This window comes from Pelodiscus sinensis, chromosome 9 (genome assembly GCF_049634645.1).
Source record: "Pelodiscus sinensis isolate JC-2024 chromosome 9, ASM4963464v1, whole genome shotgun sequence".
Lineage (NCBI taxonomy): Eukaryota > Metazoa > Chordata > Testudines > Trionychidae > Pelodiscus > Pelodiscus sinensis.
The window spans coordinates 24,891,543-24,914,612 of record NC_134719.1 but is presented as its reverse complement, the minus strand read 5'-3'; the positions used below and the strand labels follow the sequence as shown (position 1 = coordinate 24,914,612).

Here is a 23,070-nt window from a genome sequence, read left to right as displayed (position 1 = left end):
GTCTGAAATCAATAAAGGTGAAATTCAATTAAGCTAAGTACGGAGTATTACACTCAGGAAGGAAAAATCAAATACACAAATACAAATTGCAGAATAGCTGGCTTGAAAACACTTCAGCTGGACTGTGATCAATTGGTCTCCATATCCATTGGAGATAGCACAAGAAGTAATTCATTGGACCTGCAGCTAGGAAGATTTAAGTTATATATTAGGATAAACCATCTAGCTATAGGAATAGATTCCAAGGAGATTGTGGAATTCCCATCACTGGAGGTCTTGAAGAAAAGGTCCTGTCCCATTATTCCAGCCCACAGCTTAGTATCCTATGCCCTTAACACACACCCTATCTGGAGGTTTAGGTGCACTGGATTTTGATAAGACTCAGACCCCCTCCTGGCTCAACCAACTGCATTCTCCACAGTAACCTCTTCAGAGCCAGGGCAGAACCTGACACTCTCCTGTACTATGGATTCAAAGACCCCCCTATTCGGACTTTCTCCAGACATCTTTTTCTGCATCACTTCCTTACATCTCACAGGCACAGACAATGGAGAGCTCAAATGCCACAGGGCACTTGTGCAGGCCCTCTCCATTTGCCTCTGATGCCAAAAGTAAAAAAAAAAAACCTATAATTGCAAACATGTTCAATAGCATTAAATAAGGCTGCTTGTTTTTGAAACCTACCCTGCTGATTGCTCTGACCCTCTCCACATCAACTTAATCTCTCTTCCTGCTTTACCCATTCTCCACAGTTTCTTTTATTACTCATCTCCATTTCCAAATAATTTAACCATTTACCCTTTTGCAAAGTCTCGTTTTCCCCCATTGAATTTTATGCCATTATACATCTTCTTGCAATGTGATTTAGCTCTGTGTAAACTGTGACAAAAGGAGGGGATTCCAGTGAACATGCTGCTTTGCAATGAACCCGACTTTGCTCATTGCTCACTATCTCAAGCCAGTACTCATCCATCCCTCACATGCTGCAGAAGATAACAAATGACAATGGATGAATTTATTACAACACCGTCCCCACTGCCCATTGTCCCCACACTCTGTTCATTAATCCATATCTTACCTATTTCAAGGGATCCTAAAGGATACATTGCGTTGTGGCATGTTCTGCATACCCCAATACAAACTCCCAATATATATTATTAATTTCCCAGAACCTAAGTGTCTTAGGGTATGTCTACACTACCCCGCTAATTCGAACTAGCGGGGGTAATGTAGTCATCTGCACTTGCAAATGAAGCCCGGGATTTGAATTTCCCGGGCTTCATTTGCATGAAGCCGACCGGCGCCATTTTTAGATGCCGGCTAGTTCGAACCCCGTGGTGCGCGGCTTCACGCGGCACGGAGTAGCTAGTTCGGATTAGTTCCACGAGGCGTACAGCTAGTTCGGATTAGAAGCCTAATCCGAACTAGCTACTCCGTGCCACGTGTAGCCGCGCGGCACGGGGTTCGAACTAGCCGGCATCTAAAAATGGCGCCGGCTGGCTTCATGCAAATGAAGCCCGGGAAATTCAAATCCCGGGCTTCATTTGCAAGTGCGGATGACTACATTACCCCCGCTAGTTCGAACTAGCGGGGTAGTGTAGACATACCCTTATAGAACAAATAATAAGACACAGCCAAAGAGTTCCAAAGAGTTTAGTCTCATGTAAATTCAATGTGATGAATGATGTTGCCGAACTGTAAGGAGGAAATAGGCCGAGGAAGAGAAATAGCTGTTACACAGATCGCTTTAGCATCTTGATGGTTCAATTACATTTAACCTTTTAGAATTTGATTGTAATAGCCTAGATTGTATGCCTCTTATACACATGTTCTTGCACTTACTTACATGAGAAGTCTGACATCAGAGGGACTGAAGTCACTGGGTATTATGGTATTCCCCAACATGAATAAGGGATACAAACTCCTGCTGGGTATAATTTGATTATTTTCATCATTGGGAATTCACCGGTTCCCTTGGAATCAGGTTCTACTTCCGAGTAGATATGATAATTAAGAAGTATCTTATTATTTAATTAAAATTCCCTTCCTACAGCTTCAGTTCATTATTTTTCATCCTTTCACTTTCCTCATTATGAATGGCTTCTCTACACAGCCAGTAAGAAAACTTCAAATTTAATATTAATTGTAGAAAACATAAATCTCATTTTAAATGCAGTCTTGAACAAAGATTGTTTAGAGTTCAGTAGTTTGTTTTTCACAATTCCATTGCACTTTCTCCCAAAGGATCTGTAAGCATTGTACAAACATTATCAAATTTATCCTGAAGACTGTGCCATCCCTTCAACTATTGTCCTCATGCTACAGAATAAGGATATCAGTCACAGGGTAAGTGGCTTACTAAAGCTTATCACTCAGGAACTCTGTGGTAGAGCTGGGACTAGAACCAAGATCTGCTAACTTGCCAAATCTAGTCCCTTAAACACAAGACCATCCTTCTGGGGAAGAGAGAGGGTGGAAGAGGGGAGGGGGAAACCTGGGAGGAGGGAGCTGGAAGGGGGAAGCAAGGGAAAGAAGGGGGAGGGGAAGCTCAGGGCTCAGGGTTGGGGGTCTCGCCGGACCAACCTGACTTTCATGCTAATCTGCTCCTGGATTCGCATGTGGCCTTTGGTGGCCAGGCTGGCAGCTATCCTGCCATAGGCGGCCACGTTCCTCCATCTAGTGCGGAGATCATGGACGTTGGGGGCATCCCCCCCAAACCTGAATAAGGTCCATGATCTCCACCCTGGACCAGAAAGGCGCCTGCTTTCTCCAGCCCCTGTCAGGTTGTTGGGAGCTGGCAGACTGCTCTTGGGGAGTGGTGGAGGGCTGGCTGCCAGTGGCTTGCTGGCTCATGTTTTGGGGCCACTGGGTCAGGGGCCCCGGTGGCCACTGCTGGCTCTGGGCTGGCAGGCGTGGAGCTAGCACAGGCACTGTGGCCAGGGTCTACCCCTTTAATGTCTCCAGGCTGGAGGAGAGGAGAGTAAGCTTTCCTGGTTGTGCCCAGAGTGGCCACCAGGGCTCCCTGGGAAGGACTGGAGGCCCCTTATTTCGAATTAAGTGTCTACACAGCACTTAATTCGACATAGCTATTTCGAATTTGGCATTACTCCTCGTAGAATGAGGTTTACCAAATTCGAATTAAGGGCTCCGCTCTTTCGAATTAAATTCAAAATAGCGGTTTGCATGTATAGATGATATTAAAGTTAATCGAAATAACGGCTGTTATTTCGAATTAACTTTGCAGTGTAGACATACCCTTGTTGAGGTATGACGAACCTGTGTGCATCTTAACTCCTTGCATATTTCACCACTCCTATCTCTTTTCATCCTTCCCTTGCTAACAAACACAAACAACAAAGTCATAGCACCAGGAAGTTTCCTCCATTTCACCACTAAATCAGTGGCTTTTAGTTGTGTCTCCTTTGTGATCATTCATCTGTAAACTCTTAGACAATAAACTCTTCAAAGAAGGGACTTTATTCTCTTGGGTCCAATGAAAACATGAAGAACCTACATGCTCTGTTACAGAGTGATAAATTAAGCAAGTGTTTAACATTAAGCATGAGTAGATGCTTTGTTGAATCTGGGGCCTTGTCCATAAAGTGCCTTCTTACAGTTTTATTTTTTCTAATACTATATTATTTTAAAACATTTTCTTGTTTGGTAATAGTGTTTTGCGTTTTCCTCTTTGTTCTGCTCATTAGATTTTCATATACGATTTATCTTTCATTATTGCCATGGATCAATGCATTTTTAAAATGTTAATTTTGGGTCTTCTCCTGCTATCTCTGCATACTCAAATTTTCCCTTGATATTTACTGGAGATTTTAGTGCACACAGACTTCAGGGTCGGTGTATATGTTCTTAAAGAAGTAAACACATACATAGACTTAGATAAAAGGCTCATAGTTATTCTCAATTGCAATAAGGCTTGGGTAGTGTGATGAAGTCTAGCCCCTTTAAGGCCAAATTACAGTACCTGAGCAAAATGTAAAAGGGTATCAGAGTTAGTAAAAAAGAAGGCCAAATTTTAATGATGTATGTACTTCCTGTATGATAATTATTCTTATGTATCTGTACATATGTTACTTAATTTATAAGCCTTATATATAGTGGACACATGGGCTGGCATAACACTACTCTGCTTACACTAAAAAGATATTTTTAAACACTATACCTTGAAAATGAAAATTGGTCAAGGAATGATGGTTTGGATTAAATTTCTTTTTTTTTAGCTCCTAAAATAATTAACACTAACCACAATCTTCTCTTTTCTTAATTTATAAGCAAACGTAGCTGGCAGTCATCAATTGTTTTCCATAATAACTATTTTGTCAGTTTGTTTTAATTTTCTCAATTTGATTTTCTGAGCTTCGTACGGAACTGTACTTTATAAAAGAGCAATAATGAAGAGCCTCATTAGGCTGCTTTCTTTTTGTTACTGCTATCCAGGCAATTCCATTTAGAATTCAAAGAACAGAAATGATAATTAGTGCCTTTAGTGATTGTGGAGCACTCTGAAATGGTTTGCTTGAAAGGCACTTTAAAAATGAAATACTGAATTTTAACCTTTGCATATGGCCACAAAGAGCTTCTATATGTTAGTGTTTGGACTGAAACTGAAATAACTTTTTCCTCACAACACTGAACTCAAGTAAAAATTAAATTTAAATATTTTTAGACTGATTTACTTACATACATACATACATACATACATACATATGTCATCCTGATAGGACTCTGTATTTTACTATGCAATAATTTTATCTGATTAAATCTGATACCTTTTCGATTTTAACAGGCAAAATAAGCAAGCTAACAGACAACTATTTCTAAAACGAAATGACCACTACTGGATGAAGTGAGCTCACAAAAATGCAGATAATTCTAACCTTAGCATCTGCTTCAGTCTTTTCAGCACCTCAGAATAACCTTGAAACCATTCTTCCTTGATTGTGAAGAAATTCATTGATTGCAATGTGGTCCTCTTAATGAGCATTTTAAATTGTTCAACTACATACTAAAGGATAACTTTTTCCCTTCCTAAATGATTAATGTCTGAAAATTGTTAGACTCAATCTCTTTTATCCTTGAACTTGGGAGGATTTTCATTACAGATTTTTCTGTCTTCATACTCTAAAGTATATGCCAAAAAAGTGACCTTTTGTCAACCTGTAATTATGTATTTGAAAAGATTTAAAGAGCAATACTGGGAATCTGCTCATTAATTTCAAGAAGCTTAACAGTGATATGAGATGCATAAGTTATCTTAAGAATAAAGACAGTCTCTTACTTGGTCCTCAAAGGAGAGTGCCTGTGCAACGTCTCTTGGAAATCCATCAATAACTATACCTTCTTCATCAGGAATCTGCATTAATCTCTGCTTTATCTCAGTTATGGTTGTTTCCTTTCACAGAGAGAAATAGTTTAAAAAGTTTTTTTGGTGATGCACATTAAAGTAGCATGTAAAAATCTTTACAGCAAAGTACCAAAGAGAATATTTCTTAGGTGTGTTGTACCTGAGGGGCCAGTTCTCCCGTAGTAATTATTTTAGCAATTAGACTCCATTTTCTATTGCTGCTTGTATCATGGATCTTCTTCCTTAACAATTCGCCAACTGATATGTATTCGAATCCATAACGTTCAGCTATTTTCAAACTTTGGGTTCCCTTCCCACTTCCTGGGCCACCTATTGTAAAGATAAGCAAAAAATTGAGCTTTCATTTGAAATGTCAAATCTGCTGTGACATCTCTGCCATCAACCCCAATTTCCCAATGCACCATTAAATCAAATCCTGGAGTTGTTCCATAGTTAATACTCTCATCTAAATCAGTGGGGATATGTCTAGATTACATGCCTCTGCCGACAGAGGCATGTAAAATAGGCTACCTGACATAGTCAATGAAGCGGGGATTTAAATATCTCCGGCTTCATTAAAATAAAAATGGCCACTGCGCTGTGCCGGCTCAGCTGATCGTCGGCACAGCACGCAAGTCAAGCCGCGGATCGATCAACAAGGGAAGCCTTTGTCGACCGCTCCCTTATGCCTTGTGAAAGGAGGTTTACAGAACAAAGGCTTCCCTTGTCGACTGATCCTCATCTTGACTCGCGCGCTGTGCCGACGATCAGCTGAGCCGGCACAGCTCAGCAGCCATTTTTATTTTAATGAAGCCAGGGATATTTAAATCCCTGCTTCATTGACTATGTCGGATAGCCTATTTTACATGCCTCTGTCAGCAGAGGCATGTAATCTAGACATATCCTGGAAGTGGATCTTTTGCAGAACCATATCTAACATTAACTATCTAAAATAAAATACCTGTATGAGTCAAAGATGAGCTTGTTCTATCTGGGTTCACTTATCTCCCTTCACTAACCTCTTTAATCAAGATTTTTCCTGGTTTATACTAGATTATTATCAAGCATTTTGATTAAGGAAAGCTATTACTAACTGAAGCCAAATGGAAGAACAAATATCCTGATTTCCTTATATTAAAAATGTACCTCAGGCTACAAGTGGTCCAAATAAAGTCAATTGAACTATTCATGGAGTATGAGTATCAATGTATATTCCTAAATATATCTGCAGAACATTCTGGAATTTGTAAAATTAACATACTTTAAAAAGTTAAATTAATGGAGAAGGTATAACCAAATTATGTAATGATTTCTGTCAAAGCATACATATTTCAGGTAATTTAAGAATTATTCAGAATAAGTTTTATTCTTCTGTGTCCTTTTAAAAATAACATAATAAAGTGGAAGCAAATACTAATATCTTAGATAACAGATAAAATTAACTGGTTACAAAGAATAACTTATCTCTTCCTTACATTATCTATATTAGTTCCATAAATCTGTAATCTCTCTATATATTTTAGTGTGTGTCTGTGTAGGGATAACATATTAATGTATTGAAAATGATTCCCCCAAATGGAAGTGACTTCCCATAATTTGTTCCTCACAACTTAAAGTGTTTAGATTTATTATTATTATCAGTATTATTATTATTATTATTTGTTAAGATTGTTAAATGTTTAGATTTATAATTATTGCCCTCTAGAATATAATTTGTTAGGAATATAATATTAGGACTATGTAGCCAGAAATAGCTCCCCCCCCCCCCCCCCCCCCCCCGGTGTCCCAGGGCATGCTCAAGCTTGTGCAAGGGGCTGCTTGAAATTGACATTGCAGAGATACATTGTAACAATGCATTGTCAAGCCACTAACTCTGCTCTGGGAGCCAAGCCCTGTAATTGACTATGGGCATTGTTACATAATTGATGCCTATTCTCTTCAAAACAACTGTAACTAACTCAGCACTCAGACAGAGAATGTTTCAAGAAATGCCACCCAGAAACTTGACTTTTTTGTAACTACAACTCTTGAATATGTAAAGTTGTTATTATACGAAATACTGTATGGGAAACATTAATTAGGAAAGGAGGTTTGTATGTAAGAGAGAGAGTGCTTGTATGATGAATGAATGGCTCTGAGAGGTGCCAGCCTGAGAATACAGCAACAAAGGGCTGAAGAAGGCATCAGGTGCCAGGGCAACCAAAAGGTGTCAAGTGGAGAAAACCAAGTACTGGAGGTCCACCCGATGAGATCACTGATGAGCACCTGGCAGCCACCCTGAAGACATCAGTATGATGCAGCAATTCCTATAGACTGGCATAGGAAGAAATTCCTATAAGAACTGGACTAAAAAATTATGGAATCAGAGTCCAAGGTTCTGCTGCCAGTGTACCAGGAGCTTCAGATGCGCATCTGATCAGGACTTCACTCCCCACTACCATCACTTGTGTACAGAATACCTGGCCAGTATTCTGTCACAAGCAACTTCCAGGCTGGTAACTATAACAAATACACAGAACCTGAATGAATGGATGAATGAATGTTTATATGTATAAGGGTTAAGTAGTTAAACAACGTTGTTTGCTTCTAGCTTTTCTTCATTTTTGTATTATTATCTTTACAATAAATGTGGCTTTTTGCCTTATCCCCCTCATAAGATCCTGCTTGCTTTTATTGGTACAACATCTGCATGTCTGTTTTTCCATGAACTCCTCCTAAACAGTAAGAGCAAGGGTCACCAAAGCTGGTGCATATAAGAGGTCAGGACAGTGATGTAGTAAATTAAGGATTCACTGTGTAGCATCCTGACAAGTCTTCTACTCCATCAGTGATGATAAACATTCAGCTGCGAGCATTTTTCTGTGCTCCCTCAGTATATTATGCAAACTCTGCACAGGTAGCTAACACGATAGACTTCACAAGAGTCGCCAAAGACCACACACTCAGATAAGATATGAAGGCACCTGAGTCAGGTTTGTTGTCAAACAAAGTACATTAATAGTCATCGGTAGCCAGATGGCCTTTGAGCCCTGTGACGGGGTGGAGCAACCCCGTCACTCTTGCGAGGCGAACGGGGCAGCCGGGGGGCAGGCAATCGGCGCGGCAGGCCCGAGCGGGGGTGAAGGGACGCGTCATCACGAGGCGCCAGGGCACGCCGGTGATGACGTCAGGGGGGCGACGCCAGGGAAGGTGGAAGGGAGGGGGAGGATAAAAGGAGCAGGAGCGGCCGGGGTAAGGGGGTCGGAGCCAGCGGCGGCGGGACCAGCGGCGGCGGAGCCAGCGGCGGCGAGATCAGCGGCGCCGGAGCCAGCGGCGGCGGGACCAGCGGCGCCGGAGCCAGCGGCGGCGGAACCAGCAGGGGCAGGAGCCGAGGAGAGAGAGGAGGGGACCGCGGAAGCCGGGCAAGAGGGCAGCGAAGGCGGCTGGGGACCCGCAGAGGCCAGTGTGTGACCGGCAGGGTGAGGGCCGGCGGAGTGGAGCAAGACCCAGGGTGGGCTGTGGAACCCGTGAGCAGGTGTGTTTGGGGTACCAGCCCCCCCCTGCTACCACTGAGAGAGCGTCTCTCAGTGTCAGGGCCCTGGGTCGGGGTCCGGAGAGAGGGTGGGCCCGGACCCCCCACTCCGCCAGGAGATCCAGAACCAGGTGGTACATTGAGCGCAGCCTAGGGGCAAACAGGAAGGGCGGCGGCCCGGACTGGTGACCCCGTGACAAGCCCCTATGCATTTGTACCCATGAAAATGGACACGTCTCAATCAATAGTATGGATTTCACTATTGCCCCTAGGCAGGCCAAAGAGTTAAATCAAGGTACCCCAACATTTATAGAGAGTTATTTATACCCAAACATTTATAGACATTTATATCTGTGATATATACCTTATGTATCATCTTACACATTAATGACACATTTGGTATCTCCCCTTGTACTTTTCTCCAAAACATTCACTAGCCGTTGTTATGCTTTCACTCTTGTTGTTTCAAACTATTTTAGCATGTACTAAGTTGGAATGTCATTGTACTGTCCTGGTGGAATGTATTTACATATTTCATGTGCTTTTAGTAGTGCTAGTAGTTCCAGTTCCGCGAGACGCTGATTTGCAGAGAAACATCTGTTTTTGACAGGACGTGTCTGTTACCCATAGAATAACTCTTGCTAACTTTGGTTCAAGCATCAGGCTCATGTTTCAGACTCTTTCTTTCTTTCTCCTACAGTACGCAGCTTCCTCTTCTCTTAACTTAAAGCAAGGTCAGGGTTTGGTTGTGCCAGGACAACTGGAAGCCCCAGGAAAAGGATATGCAAAGTAGGAGCACTGTTTGGAGGGACACGATATGAGTGTGTCCACTGGGGTCAGTGAGCCCACAAGGGAAAACTATCCTGCAGAGTGTTCCCTGGGGGCATCCGTTTCACCAAGGGAGTGGCCAGCAGGGTTGGGGCTCACTCATCTTGCCTTCCAGCACACCAGTAAATAGTCTCCCTGCCCCAAACCCTTCCCCCCCTGCTCCCAGTCCTTGGCCACAATGCTAAGGTGGGGGGAGAAAAAAGACAGCTGGAGAAGCGGGGGCAGAGAACAGACCCCTGGTGAGCTGGGGGAGAGTGAGGACAGATGCCTGGATGGCTGCGGGAGAAGGGGGGGTCAGAAGGAGAAAGGGAGAGGGACTCTTGGTGGGCAGAGAGAAGATTCAGGGGATAACAGACCCTGATAACAGTCTTCTGCACCAACCCAACCCCAAGACTTTGCCCTGATGAACCCGGGCAATGCCAGGTAAGTTTGCTAGTTAACAATTATTTGTGGAAGGAATGCACCCTAGGATATTTCTCCATATGTGCTACAAAATAATTTTAGTTAGATAGGTATGGTCAATTTTTATGGGCAAGATTCTGCCACTGAAATAAGTGGACTACTAATGGAATGAAATACTACAGAGTGAGAGTAACTGATGGCAGAATATGGTTCTATAGGCTATGTTTACACTACCAGATTATTTCACAATAAGTTATTTTGAAATAATAACTCCCGAAATAACAATTTCAAAATAAGTGTATTCCTCTTCACAAGCAGGAGTTATTATTTCGAAATAACAAGCCCGTTATTTTGAAATAACAGACTTGGTAGTATGGATGCTCACCTTGTTATTTCGAAATAACTCCCAAGGGTAGACCTGCCCACATATATTGTAATGGGTAATTATCAATTAATTTTAAATATATTACTATGAAGTTGTAAGGCTTCATTTACTGGCAACAGACTATTATTAAAGCACCCATCAACTGAGAATCAAAACACTTAACAAAGCTTAAAGGTTAACTGAGTTACCAAAGAAAAACAATCAATTCAGTTTCCTATCCTTCAAGCTGGAGATTAAAAATGTTCCTGAAATCATCTCATAGCAATAAAGCAATAATTAACAGTCAAAATAGATATAGATAATATTGTCTGGTATAGAAAGTGTGGGAATGAAGGGAAAAAGTTTGTCTTAATCTATCAGAGTTGCCTATATTTGATGTGAAAACCTAGGAAAAAGATCACCAACTAATGTCCCCTTTATTAATACTTGAAAAAATTCGGTTTTTACTCCTAAAATTTCAAAAGAGCTGAAAAAAGCCATACAGCCTGTTGAAGAAATGAGGTATCACTATCTTCAGGGAAAAATTTCTTTTGCCATGCAACACATGGCAAAAATGAGGTACAGACAGTCCTGTATTTCTATGCTTTCATTTTAGTTTTGTGCACAGAAAAATAGTTAAGCCACAAATTATTGGATAACAAAGGTTCACAAACTTCTCATATATGAGGTCAGTTTTTATCAGTTAGAAAATTACGCCTTTATACCAAAATGTGATTTAGAAAATGATCAGAAAAAGTTTAGAGCGTTAACTAAGATAAGAGGACTAGAACAAAATTATTTCCTATGTCAAATAATTATCCATGTTCCTCTTTTTACAAAAAGGGAGGAAGTTGAATTGTGACCATTTTTCTGGATAATGTACAGAATTTGAAAGTTATACTCCATGTATGACAGTTTCCAACAAATGATGGATAGATGTAAGGAGGATTCTTTGCCCGCTAGGCTTCAGAGCTATTCAATAGGGGAAAGTCAGCTCAATGGCTGATGTAGCCTTGGTGGGCTGCTTACATAGTTCCTCTTTAGGGCTACGTCTACATTGGCCCCTTTTCCGGAAGGGGCATGGTAATTTTTGAAATCGCAATAGGGAAATGCGCGGGGGATTTAAATATCCCCCGCGGCATTTAAATAAAAATGTCCGCCGCTTTTTTCCGGCTTTTAGAAAAGCCGGAAAAAAGCGTCTACACTGGCCCCGATCCTCCGGAAAAAGCGTCCTTTTCCGGAGGATCTTATTCCTACTCTGAATTGCCCTTGCACTTTGAAGTAGGAATAAGATCCTCCGGAAAAGGGCGCTTTTTCCGGAGGATCGGGGCCAGTGTAGACGCTCTTTTCCGGCTTTTCTAAAAGCCGGAAAAAAGCGGCGGACATTTTTATTTAAATGCCGCGGGGGATATTTAAATCCCCTGCGCATTTCCCTATTGCGATTTCAAAAATTACCATGCCCCTTCCGGAAAAGGGGCCAATGTAGACGAGCCCTAGGTGTGTAAGAGGAAGATCTTCTCAGAACCCATGGCCTACTCTCTACGTACTGTCAGGCAAGAAGCATGCACTAAGTAGGATTCAGCCCAATTACAGGAGTACATACCCACTGTGCATTTTACCTATGTCCAGTCTTCAGCCAATTTGTGCAATGGAATCACATTGATTCCACTGCACAAGGGCCTTCCATGGCCCCAGAGCAAGGGCCTGGATTTGCACCCTTGTGAAAAGGATGGCCATCTATTTATTACTTCTCCTTCTGATGAAGGTCAAACAACTCAAAGAATTCTGTTTTAGAAAGTAAGAGCAACATACTGAGGAAAACACCATTGTCTAGCAGCTTAGGAGGGGTATGCACCAAGAGCTATGAAAATGTGATGCTTTTTTGTTTTATCTGAATTGCCCTTTGCATTTCTAACAACCCCTGCAGAGTTCTGCAGACATTTTGTTCTCAGCATTTCTGTAGTACATCATAAAGGAGACACACACAGTATTCTCTCTCATGGATGGATGTTTGCTCCCCTTATATAATTCCTTTTAGACTGAGAATCTGATTTGTCACTGCTTTGGATCTTGTGTAGTCATTTATATTCATGGAAAGTAAGTGCAAAATGAGCACAAAACACTACCACCAGGGAGAGAGGAAATCTGATTGGGCAGCAATTTACACTCATGTTACACAGATATAAGTGGTTAAATATGATGCAAAACACTGGAGTATCAGGACCAGACAAGGCATTTAGAAATCAGGCCCTATTGGCATATGGAAACATAACACCCAGACAACAACAACAAAAAATATCCAGACAAGTGAAATGCAAATGCTTTATACCCACTGAACAAACTACTGACCTGGATTTAAACTGTAGATGCACTGACTGTGCTTAGCATATTTTACCTGAAGTTGAAAATTATCTCTTTGCTTGCAAATGCCAAGGAGCAATCATGAATTTTGTGAAAAGAATGTAATTAACTAGCTCATTCTTACAGAGGAGCACATTGGACACAACTGATGGAGTGTAGCTACAGATAAACGATCAAAGTAGTGGGCTGAAGAGGCACACTTTCACTTAACAGGACACGATGGTTAATGCATCAAGGAATTTTAAGCGTAGGTCACACCAGACCAGTATTTTCTTCTCAAGGATAATAACTGATATAATTTTACAGATGTTTCCTTATCTGTGGACAACTATATTTTCTTATTCAACAACCAAACCAGAGACTTAGTTTGCACTTGGACCATATTCTTTCCCTAACCCAAGCAGAAGGATTACATTTAAACAGAGTAGGTATCTCATTCATTTGCATTATAAATACTAGTGCAGGGGAAATAATATGGGTTTCTCAAACACAATTGCCCCTGACTTTGCCTTCATACCTAAGACAAGGATGATTTTTGGTCGAGGTCTTGTAGGATCAAATACGTCATACTCTTCAATTAGCTCAGCAGTTTCAGAAAGATCTGTGTCACTTTCTATGGAGAACTGGTGGATTGGGGGGAGTCGGTCATATCGTCGATAAGGAAAATTAGGATTGTCAGGCATCACTGCAAAATAATAAAATAAACTGGAATAATGGAGATAAATAGCAAAATCAACATTGATGGCTTTTTTATTAAATGAGGATAACAAAAATAATGTAGTGTTTCTGCAATAAGAAATGGTGGTAACAAAATTTCTTCAACATCTTGAATGCCATTTTACTTACTAAAGCAGTGGTCCCCAACCGTTTGGGGTTGCCGGGCGCCAGGGGGCGAGGCCGTTCGCCCGCCGGGTGCCCGGGGGGGCGGGGCCCCCCCATAGCCGCATTCCAGGGCCGGCGCTCTCCCCTCAAGCGCCGCACGCTCGAGGCTGGCGCTCTCCCCCCCCTTCCCCAAGCGCCGCGCGCCCGGGGCCGGCACTGGCGCTCTCTCCCCCCGCCTCCCCCAAGCGCCGAGCGCCCGGGGCCGGCACTAGCGCTTTCTCCCCCCCCCATGTGCCGCGGGGGGTGAATCCGCAGCGCCCCCAGGGCCGGTGCTCACAGTGCGCCACGCGCCCGGGGCCGGCTCCGGCACCGCACATGCGCCACGTGCCCGGGGCCAGGCCAGCCCTGAGCACTTGGCGGGCACCGAGAAATGCCCCCGCGGGCACCGTGTTGGGGACCACGGTACTAAAGTATTTGGCATTCACCTGGTTTATTCAATTTAAAACAAACTAGTTCTTGGTTTATAAGATATCATTACTGTCTTTTGAACTTTACAATCTTGCATTTATGGTAAAGTACTTTTATTCTTCATCATATGAAAATCTGCCTAAAGATTCCTGTGGATCCATGGTTTTGTGAGCAGAACTCCTTTTAAGTTGCATATAGAGACTGACTAGGAGAGATAAATATGGTAACTTGAAAAGGAACTAAATACTGATCATTAAGGTTACTGTTCTAATCTATGGATGACATGTATGATATGAAAGATTTAGATTTACTGAGAAGCACCAGTCAACATGGTTTCTGTAAAGGGAAATCATGCCTTACTAATCTGCTAGAGTTCTTTGAGGGGGTCAACAAACATGTGGACAAGGAGGATCCGGTGGATATAGTATACTGAGATTTCCAGAAAGCCTTTCACAAGGTCCCTCACCAAAGGCTCTTAAATAAAGTAAGTTATCATGGGACAGGAGGGAAGGTCCTTTTGTGGATTGATAACTGGTTAAAAGACATGAAACAAAGGGTAGAAATAAATGACACGTTTTCCGAGTGGAGAGAGGTAACTAGTGGGGTCCCTCAAGGGTCTGTCCTGGGACCAATCCTATTCGACTTATTTATGAATGATCTAGAGAAAAGGATAAACAGTGAGGTGGCAAAATTTGCAGATGATACTAAACTGCTGAAGATAGTTAAGACCAAAGCAGACTGTAAAGAACTTCAAAAAGATCTCACCAAACTAAGTGACTGGGCAACAGAATGGCAAATGAAATGTAATGTTGATAAATGTAAAGTAATGCACATTGGAAAAAATAATCTCAACTATATATACAATATGATGGGGACTATTTTGGCTACAACTACTCAAGGGAGAGATCTTGCAGTCATTGTGGACAGTTCTCTGAAAACATCCACTCAGTGTGCAGCGGCAGTCAAAATAGCAAATAGAATGTTAGGAATCATTAAAAAAGGGATAGAGAATAAGACAGAAAATATATTATTGCCTGTATTTAAAACCATGGTACGCCCACATCTTGAATACTGCATACAGATGTGGTCACCACATCTCAAAAAAGATATATTGGCATTGGAAAAGGTTCAGAAAAGGGCAACACAAAAGATTAGGGGTTTGGAACGGGTCCCATACAAAAAGAGATTTAAAAAACTTGTTTTTTTTCAGCTTAGAAAAGAGGATACTAAGGGTGGATAAGATAGAGGTCTATAAAATCATGACTGGTGTGGAAAAAGTGAATAAGGAAAAGTTATTTACTTATTCCCACAATATAAGAACTAGGAGTCACAAAATGGATATAATAGGCTGCAGGTTTAAAACAAACAAACAAAAGGAAGTTTTTCTTTACTCAGCACACAGTCAACCTGTGGAACTCCTTGCCAGAGGATATGATAAAGGCTAAGACTTTAGCAGGGTTCAAAAAAGAGCTAGACAGATGCATAGAGGTTAGGTCCATCAATGGCTATTAGCCAGGATGGATACAAATGGTGTCCCTAGCCTCTATTTCTCTGTAGGTGGGTGACAGGGGAGCGATCACGTGAGAATTACCTGATGTGTTCCTCCCTCTGGGGCATCTGGTATTAGCCACTGTCGGCAGAAAGGATACTGGCTGGATGGTCTACTGGTCTGACCCAGTATGGCCATTCTTATGTTCTAAATAATTTCTTCATGTTATATTTAGTAAATTAATGCACAGCTCTAATAATTGTTTTGAATGTAAAGGGGGAAAGTTTCAGCTGGTGTAAATCAGTGTAGTTCCATTCCAGTCAATAAGTATTTGGCTCATGGAGATCAGCTAAGGATCGGTCCCAAATACTGTAAAGCTGAGACTGAATTATGTCTATATGCTGGTATATTAGGGAGGTGACAGGAGACTCCTCTTTCACCATGCAGCGTATCCACACAACAAATGTTGATCATTTGGCTGCAGGATTATGGTGGCCAATTATGGTCTAGTCAGGAGACCTAGCATGCTGGAAAGAGCATGTGTGTGTGCACCAGCAGAGCTGCATTTCCTAGCATCAAACCAATGGCTTCGCCAGGATGGAATAGGTGGAACTGGGGGGTAAGAGTGATGGGGCCAGTTCTCCTTCTGCCACAGCTGACCTTGAAAGAGTGGGAGGGACAGATGCTCTGATCAGGGGCCTACTTCACCTTCTTCCTTTCCCTCCTCCACCATGTGCTCAGGGTTTGCCCAGCTCCACTCAGTGCTCAATACAGAGTGACAGCACCCAGACTTGTCTGACTCTGCCCATGCAGTGCTCCAGCACAGGAGTGAAAGCAGGGCTCTGCGCTTGCCCCACTCCTCCCATCTGCTACGTGGGGCTGGGCGGACAGAGCTCCACCTATATGCCCAGCACTCCAACCGGAGATCGAGAACAGAGCATAGAGGCTTGCAAGCCCCTGCAGCACTCTCTGTGAGGTGCTCTGGGTGAGCAGAGCAGGACAAGCTTCTGACCCCACTCTCCTGGCCCAGCTGGAGCACTGGGAGGATAGGAGCAAGTCCCTGTGCCCCAGTGGGATCAGAGAAAGGGTAGGGGCAGGGCCCTTAATGCTAAGTGGGTGGGCCATGGCTACTTGTAGCTTCGCCCCTGCATCAAACACCAAGTGCACCTTTTCAATCATATTGGCCAGAGTTGCATGCCTAAACACTTCCCCCACCATCAGCTGAGGCATAAATGCCTTTAGAATCCATGGTTTTGAAAATACACTTCTTCTCCCTCTATAGCAAAACTACTCTACTTCCTCATCGGAGGTATAATTTTGATCAGTTTTTCCCACTACATAAGAACCTTTCCACATACCTAAAAACAAACAACTCCCTCTTAAAAGTACTTTAAATCAAATTTAAAAATTACCATTTCATGCTTGATTGATTAGTTGCTTGCACATTGATATAACATAATTTGGCATATGTATGCCTCTATTTCTACAACTTTTTCTCAAAACAAGTTAAACATATAATGTGTCATAATAGTACAAGATAACTCATGTAAATATACATTTTGAAATAGTGGCTCTGAAATTGCCTAATAACACACTGATACACAACATACTCAGCACAAAGAGATACGTTACCATTCCTGAAAAAGGCTCTTCTTGATTGTCCTCCATTGAGTGGAGGTAATGTCCTCTTTTCTTGGCTAACAAAGGTGTCCCATTTCACTTTTTCTGACCCACCTAATTCCTTCACTTTTTGTAAACAGCTTTCCAGATATTCTATTGGGTCATCAGGCTTGCAACAAACTAACCCATTCAACAGACTCTGAAACATAACAATAAAAAAAAAAAAAAAAAAAAAAAAGCTTTAGGCTATGAAAATAAGCACAAACTGGTATTTTGAATTTAATTTTATTGTACCCATTTCTGTATTCCCTGCACACCCAAAATCTCCAGTTCAAGTTGATGTTTGGGGCTTGCAAGGAATGTAGGACTGGGACCCACACTGAGTCACCAATAGGACTTAGATATAGGTTTCCTGAGTATGTTTTTAGTTTCCTGATTAGAAATGGAATGAAACTGGAAAATAGTAACAAGGTTTATTTAATCTTTCTTAACTACATTTCTGACTGGCAAATATATATAGTGGTTCTTGCATTAGCTAAATAAGATCCAAGATTTGTGTTTTCCGGCTCACTTGTTAGTTAAATGAAAATATATAATTTCCTGAAAGACCAATATGACCACAAATATTTTGTTCATATTAATGTTTGAGAAGCAAAATTATAAATAACAAGGAATCCGGTGGCACTTTAAAGGCTAACACATTTATTAGGGTATTAGAACATATGTTTTTGTGAGCTACAACTCACTTCCTCTGATGCTGTAGAAGTGAGTTGTAGCTCACGAAAGCTTGTGCTCTAATACCCTAATAAATTCGTTAGTCTTTAAAGTGCCACCAGACTTCTTGTTGTTTTTGCTGAAACACAGTAGCACAGCTACCTCTCTGAAAATTATAAAACAGATAGATAGATCTTAAAACCTTTGACAGGTGCTCAAACATCATTTTGATGAGAATGGTTTAAGACGCTGAACTGACCACCAGCCACAGTCATCTAGAAAACCTCCATCACGTAATATTATTATAGTATTGCACTAACTGGTGTAGGTCACATATGTGAAGGAGAGAGCAGACTGTGGAGTGTTATACTCTCCTCTGAAGCAGGTGGGATTGGTTTTTGTTGATGAAAGGATACATGAGGAGATGGTCTATTAGTTCCAATATGGCAATTCCTATGATTAGCTCCTAACATATGCCCTTCTAAAGTGTAGTCCTTCCCATTGCATTTTTCAGCTTTCCCTAGTACATAAAATTGGGTGCTATAGTTTCAATTAGTATAATACATGAAAATATCTTACATTCATGATTCAGTATTTCTCCAAGTGTTATTTTAATAGCTACAGTTTATATAGTTAGGTCAATGTTGTCTTTATATGCAATTGTATTTATAACATAGAAAATAATTTGCATGAGTTACATCTATAGTATAATTAAATAACTTGCATTGCAACTATGTACATATTTCTGTGGAAGAATGCATACCATTTTAGTACCAGAATCTTTTATTTGCTAACACAAGTCTTGTATCTTTCTAACTGCACAATTGCCTGTATCCATAATTAAACCATTTATTTTTTAAACACATGAATAAACCATAAACATCGTCTTTGTCCTATATATGTCTTTTCAATCTTTCATAGAGAAAGTCTTGTTTAAAAAAGCCTACAATAATATTTTCATACAGATTAGACAGGATCTGAAAATGGTTTATTTTGGGAGAGGAGGAATCCACATTTGAAAGAGCACATTCCTGTTCATTAACAGATACACCTGGTAGCTTGCACTACATCCCTTTAACAATTTGATGTTTAAAAACTCTCATTAAATAGTCTGTCTTATTGATCAGTGAAGTGAATTATTGAACAATGAAGGATCATTTATGCCTGAGTTCCTAGCCAATAATTTACTTTCCCTACAAGAACTCATTGGATATACGGGATTCATCTAAGTTTTTTTTTAACCTAAATTACAAAGAAGGATGGTCACGCACAGCGTTTTCTGCTGTTGGCTGAAGGGCAATCTGCTCGCGGAACAGACAATAATGGCACGCACGTTATCCTTTCCATCCAAGCTGCCAATGCGCCCAGAGGTGCCTGACACACTCCCGTTCCGCGGTTCCCGACAGCCCAGCCTGCGCTCCCGCGTTGCTAACCCAGCCCAGGGATGGCTGCTGGCGGGCTGGGACCCGCGGAGAAGGGCGGGGGCACGTGCTGCAGGAGGCAAACCCAGCACTGTCCGAAGGGCCAGAGAGCCCGTGTGTGCAGAGGGGTCACCTGCCCCACCCAGCCCGTCTCCTGAGGAGGAAGGCGGGCGGCGCGGCGGAACCCCGCCTGGGAAAGCATCTCCCTCCCGGGCACCGGAGGCGCAGCCCAGCCGCCTGCCCCGGTCTACCCGAGCGGGCTCCCTCCCTGCCAGTCCGGCCCCTCGCTCCCGGCTCTGGCATGCGGAGGGGAGTCCAGCCTCGGACCGCCCCACCCTGCCCCCAGTCCGGGGGCCCCTTGCCGCCCTATGGCCGGGCTCAGACGGGCTGGATCCCGCGGGCCGGGCGGGTTGGCCCCGGAATTTGCCCCTGCTCGGGCTCAGCCCGCGGGGCACCGCGCCTCGGCGCTTACCTCGAAGAGCTGCGGGATCTCCCTCCGGGCCAGATACTCCTTGGCATCGCAGGGGTTCATGCCGCCGGCCGGCTGCCTGGGAGCGGGGCGACGGCTCCGCGGCTGCTGCTCCTCCCCCGGCCCCGGGGAGCCTCCTCTCTGCCGTGCCCTCTGCAGGAGCTGAGGGGAGCGGCGCGACGCCGGTTCGGGCCCCTGGTTGCCAGCTCTGGAGGACCGAGAGGAGCTAGAGGAGGCAGCGCCAGCTCCCCCGAGCGCCGCTGTGCCGCCCAGCCGTGTGCACAGCTCCGGCTGGCGGCGGGAGTGGGTGGCTGAGCAGCGCGCACCCCGCCCGCGGGCTGCAGAGCGCACAAGGCACGGCCCCCTTCAGGGCTGGCAGGCACCGCTAGGCGAGCCCAGGCGGCCGCTCTGCCGCGGGGTGAGCCGAACGGGCGGGAAATCCGCAGCCCCAGCCGCGCTGCACAAGGGTACCGCGTCTGTTTGCAGGCGGGGGGAGAGGCGCGGAGAGTCTGCGGGATCCAAAGCGTTTCCAGCAGACCCCAGTCCTCGGGCAAGTTTCTTAGGCCCGGCACGTTGCAATCCACGGTCCGGGCATACTCTGGCGGTGGCGCTCACTCCGGGCCATTCCTGGGACACCGCCACCTGCGTGTGAGTGGACAGCTGTCTATGGGAATGGAGGAAGGGCTGTGGGTGTGCCTGAGTCTGTTTGTGAAAGCTGTGAACAGGTGCCTGTGGTGCTGCAGGGCCCTTGTAGACATGGTGGTGAAGTCCATGTGCATTACTAGTGTGTAACTAGCCCAGTTAGATCCCTCCCCCCAGCACTTTCCCTCCCCTGTGTCATCGATGGTTCCAGTCCAGCTCTTGGGACTCTTTAGAATAAGTTTTCTGGATCGGATGGTGAGTGCTGAAGTGACAAAGGGTTGTGTGTTAACAGGCAGTTTTTGCTGTTGGATCGAGGCAGCCTAGATACTCTTCAAATGCTGCAGGTCATTGGTTCCTTTTTAAGGACTATGACAGAAAGTCATAAATGCTGTTGCCTTGTCCAGCAATTATCATATCGAATCATGGAGTTAGAGAATTAATTTAGTCTGGTACAGAGTCCTTTGCAAGGTGTCCAATGTGAAAAGCTTAATTTTCCTTACAATATCCCATTCAAAATGGGGACTGGTCTGAAAGCTTGCTTCCAACACACCTTGCAGAGTGGTCCCAACTCCTGGGTAAAAAACATCCTCACTTTATATGGTACTTATTTACTTATTTAAGCCCTCTTGCAGGTGTCCCATCTTGTTTTAAAAAACAGGCAAATTGTCCTGTATTTTCTGCTCTGGTGCTCTCCCTGCTGGTCAGTCAGCAGTCATCGCAGCTGCAGCAGCCTACTGTTTGTAGCTGGCAGGTGAATGTGGGTAGCTGGTGGCCAGCAAATGGTGCTCTCAGGAAGGGTTCAGAGGCAGAAAGTCAGTAGGAGGAGGGGCAGCCCTGTGTGTTATAGAGAGGTAAGGTATATGGGGATGAATGAGAGGTGTGTGTATCACCCCTTCCCATGTGCATCCTAAAGCAAGGTTTCTCAAGGAGGGTATTTGCCAGCCCTTTTAGACCACCCGTCCACCCCATAACCCCAAGCTACTTCTCTTTCCACACACTGAGCTACCCTCTCTGTTTTCTAACTTTTTGAGCTGAGCTTCCATTTTGAGACATAATTTTTGGTTGATTTTCCCCATGCCACAACCAAGACAGGGAGGGTGGCTTGCTGCGGTGAATCAGGGTGGAGGTGGCACTGTCTCCTCAGACCTACCATATGGAACTGGCTTGAACATGCTGCCCCCTGCTCCCAAAACAGAAGTAATACTACACGAGGTAGAGAAAGGGTTATAAGCTGAATGGACCTTAGATCCCATTGGTCTGGGACTTATGTGTCCCAACCACCTCAGATCTCTGAGCACCTCACAATCAGATCCTACAATCACCTGGTAGGTGACGTGTGGGGTGGCAAGAGAGGGCACATGTCCCCCAATCATGGACAAGATGGTCAAGGGGCCAGCCAGCAGCTGGTGGGCCCAGAGTCTCTGGGCATCTGTTGGCAGTAGCAGGGGGAGGGGCTAGCACCAGTAACAGAGGTCCATCCCTGCCTCTGTACTCACTAGCTGAAGCAGGGGAAGCAGAACAACACAGCCCCAGCTTGCTCTGCTTTCCTGGAGCAGTGCTTTGGGGGAGGGGGTGGACCGCCCCCACAGTCACTGGCAGGAAGCAGAGTAATATGGCCAAGTGAGTAGACTATGCTGGGGCTGCCTCCTCCAGTGAGCCTGGGGGGCGGGCATGACCTCTGTTGCCAGCATGGGACCCCTTGCCCCGTTAAGTCCCCAATCAGTATCCATTGGGGAAAGAGGTGAGACTTCTGGTCCCAGTGTCAACCTGACTAGTTCTATACCTGAGCCCTGCCCCTTCCCCCTTAGGCCAGACCCCTATAACCTCCTTTTTCCCACTAGACCTGGGAGTTTTTATAGATTTTTTTTTTGGGGGGGGATACCACATTGTTCTGATTGATTGCCATTACATTTGCTTGAATTTGAGCAGTTTTACCAGGTGTCCCGTATTCACCATAACAAAATAAGGTAACCCCCCTACCTGGAAGAGAGGGAGGATTATGGTGACCCGGTTGGAGGGTCAAATCATGAAAAGCAAGTCAAGAAGTGGGAGTAGGCAACATCCAGAAAGAAAAAGAGGGACTATGGCATGAGTGATGGGAGGGACTGCCCAACTTGGGGAGCTAATCCCCATAGCGAGTAGGAGGAGGCACCCTATGGGTGAGTGAACCCTGTTATGCTGAAGCCAAACATCTAAAGCAGGGATGGGTAACCTCAGGGGCGGATGAGAGTGCCGCAGGGCCCAGGGCAGCACCGCAGGGCCCCAGGCAGCGAAATTTCGTGGGGGCCCACCTTTGACACGGCACATGCGTGGGGCCTCGGGAAGTGCGGGGCTTGGGGCAGCCACCCCGCTCACCCTGCCCTAAATCCGCCGCTGGGTAACCTCAGGCCCGGGGGCTGGATGTGGCCCCTAGCTTGCCTGGATCTGGTCCCTGAGGCTTAAGGATCACCTCCAAATTGAGACTGGAGCACACAAAATCTACTAGCCTGAGGCCCCCAGGCTCTGGTGTGAGAAGGGAATGTGGAGACTGTCTTTCTCCTTCTCAGTCAAGGGCTTTTCACTTTGCTTATCACTTGTGTGTGGCCCTTGATTGAATTTTC

General features: G+C 44.2%; 1 protein-coding gene across 1 annotated transcript in view; it reads right to left on the bottom strand.

The window, feature by feature from the left end:
- Window positions 1-20,484, bottom strand: part of AK5 (adenylate kinase 5) — a 171,204-nt gene extending 150,720 nt beyond the window's left edge. Inside the window, exons 1-5 of the mRNA XM_006129565.4 lie at window positions 19,832-20,484; window positions 17,237-17,423; window positions 13,343-13,510; window positions 5,520-5,689; window positions 5,294-5,407 (exon numbers count right to left, since the gene is read on the bottom strand). Coding sequence (XP_006129627.2) covers window positions 5,294-5,407; window positions 5,520-5,689; window positions 13,343-13,510; window positions 17,237-17,423; window positions 19,832-19,891 — 699 coding nt within the window. The 5' untranslated portion in view covers window positions 19,892-20,484. The remainder of the gene's footprint in view (window positions 1-5,293; window positions 5,408-5,519; window positions 5,690-13,342; window positions 13,511-17,236; window positions 17,424-19,831) is intronic.
- Window positions 20,485-23,070: the final 2,586 nt, after the last annotated feature.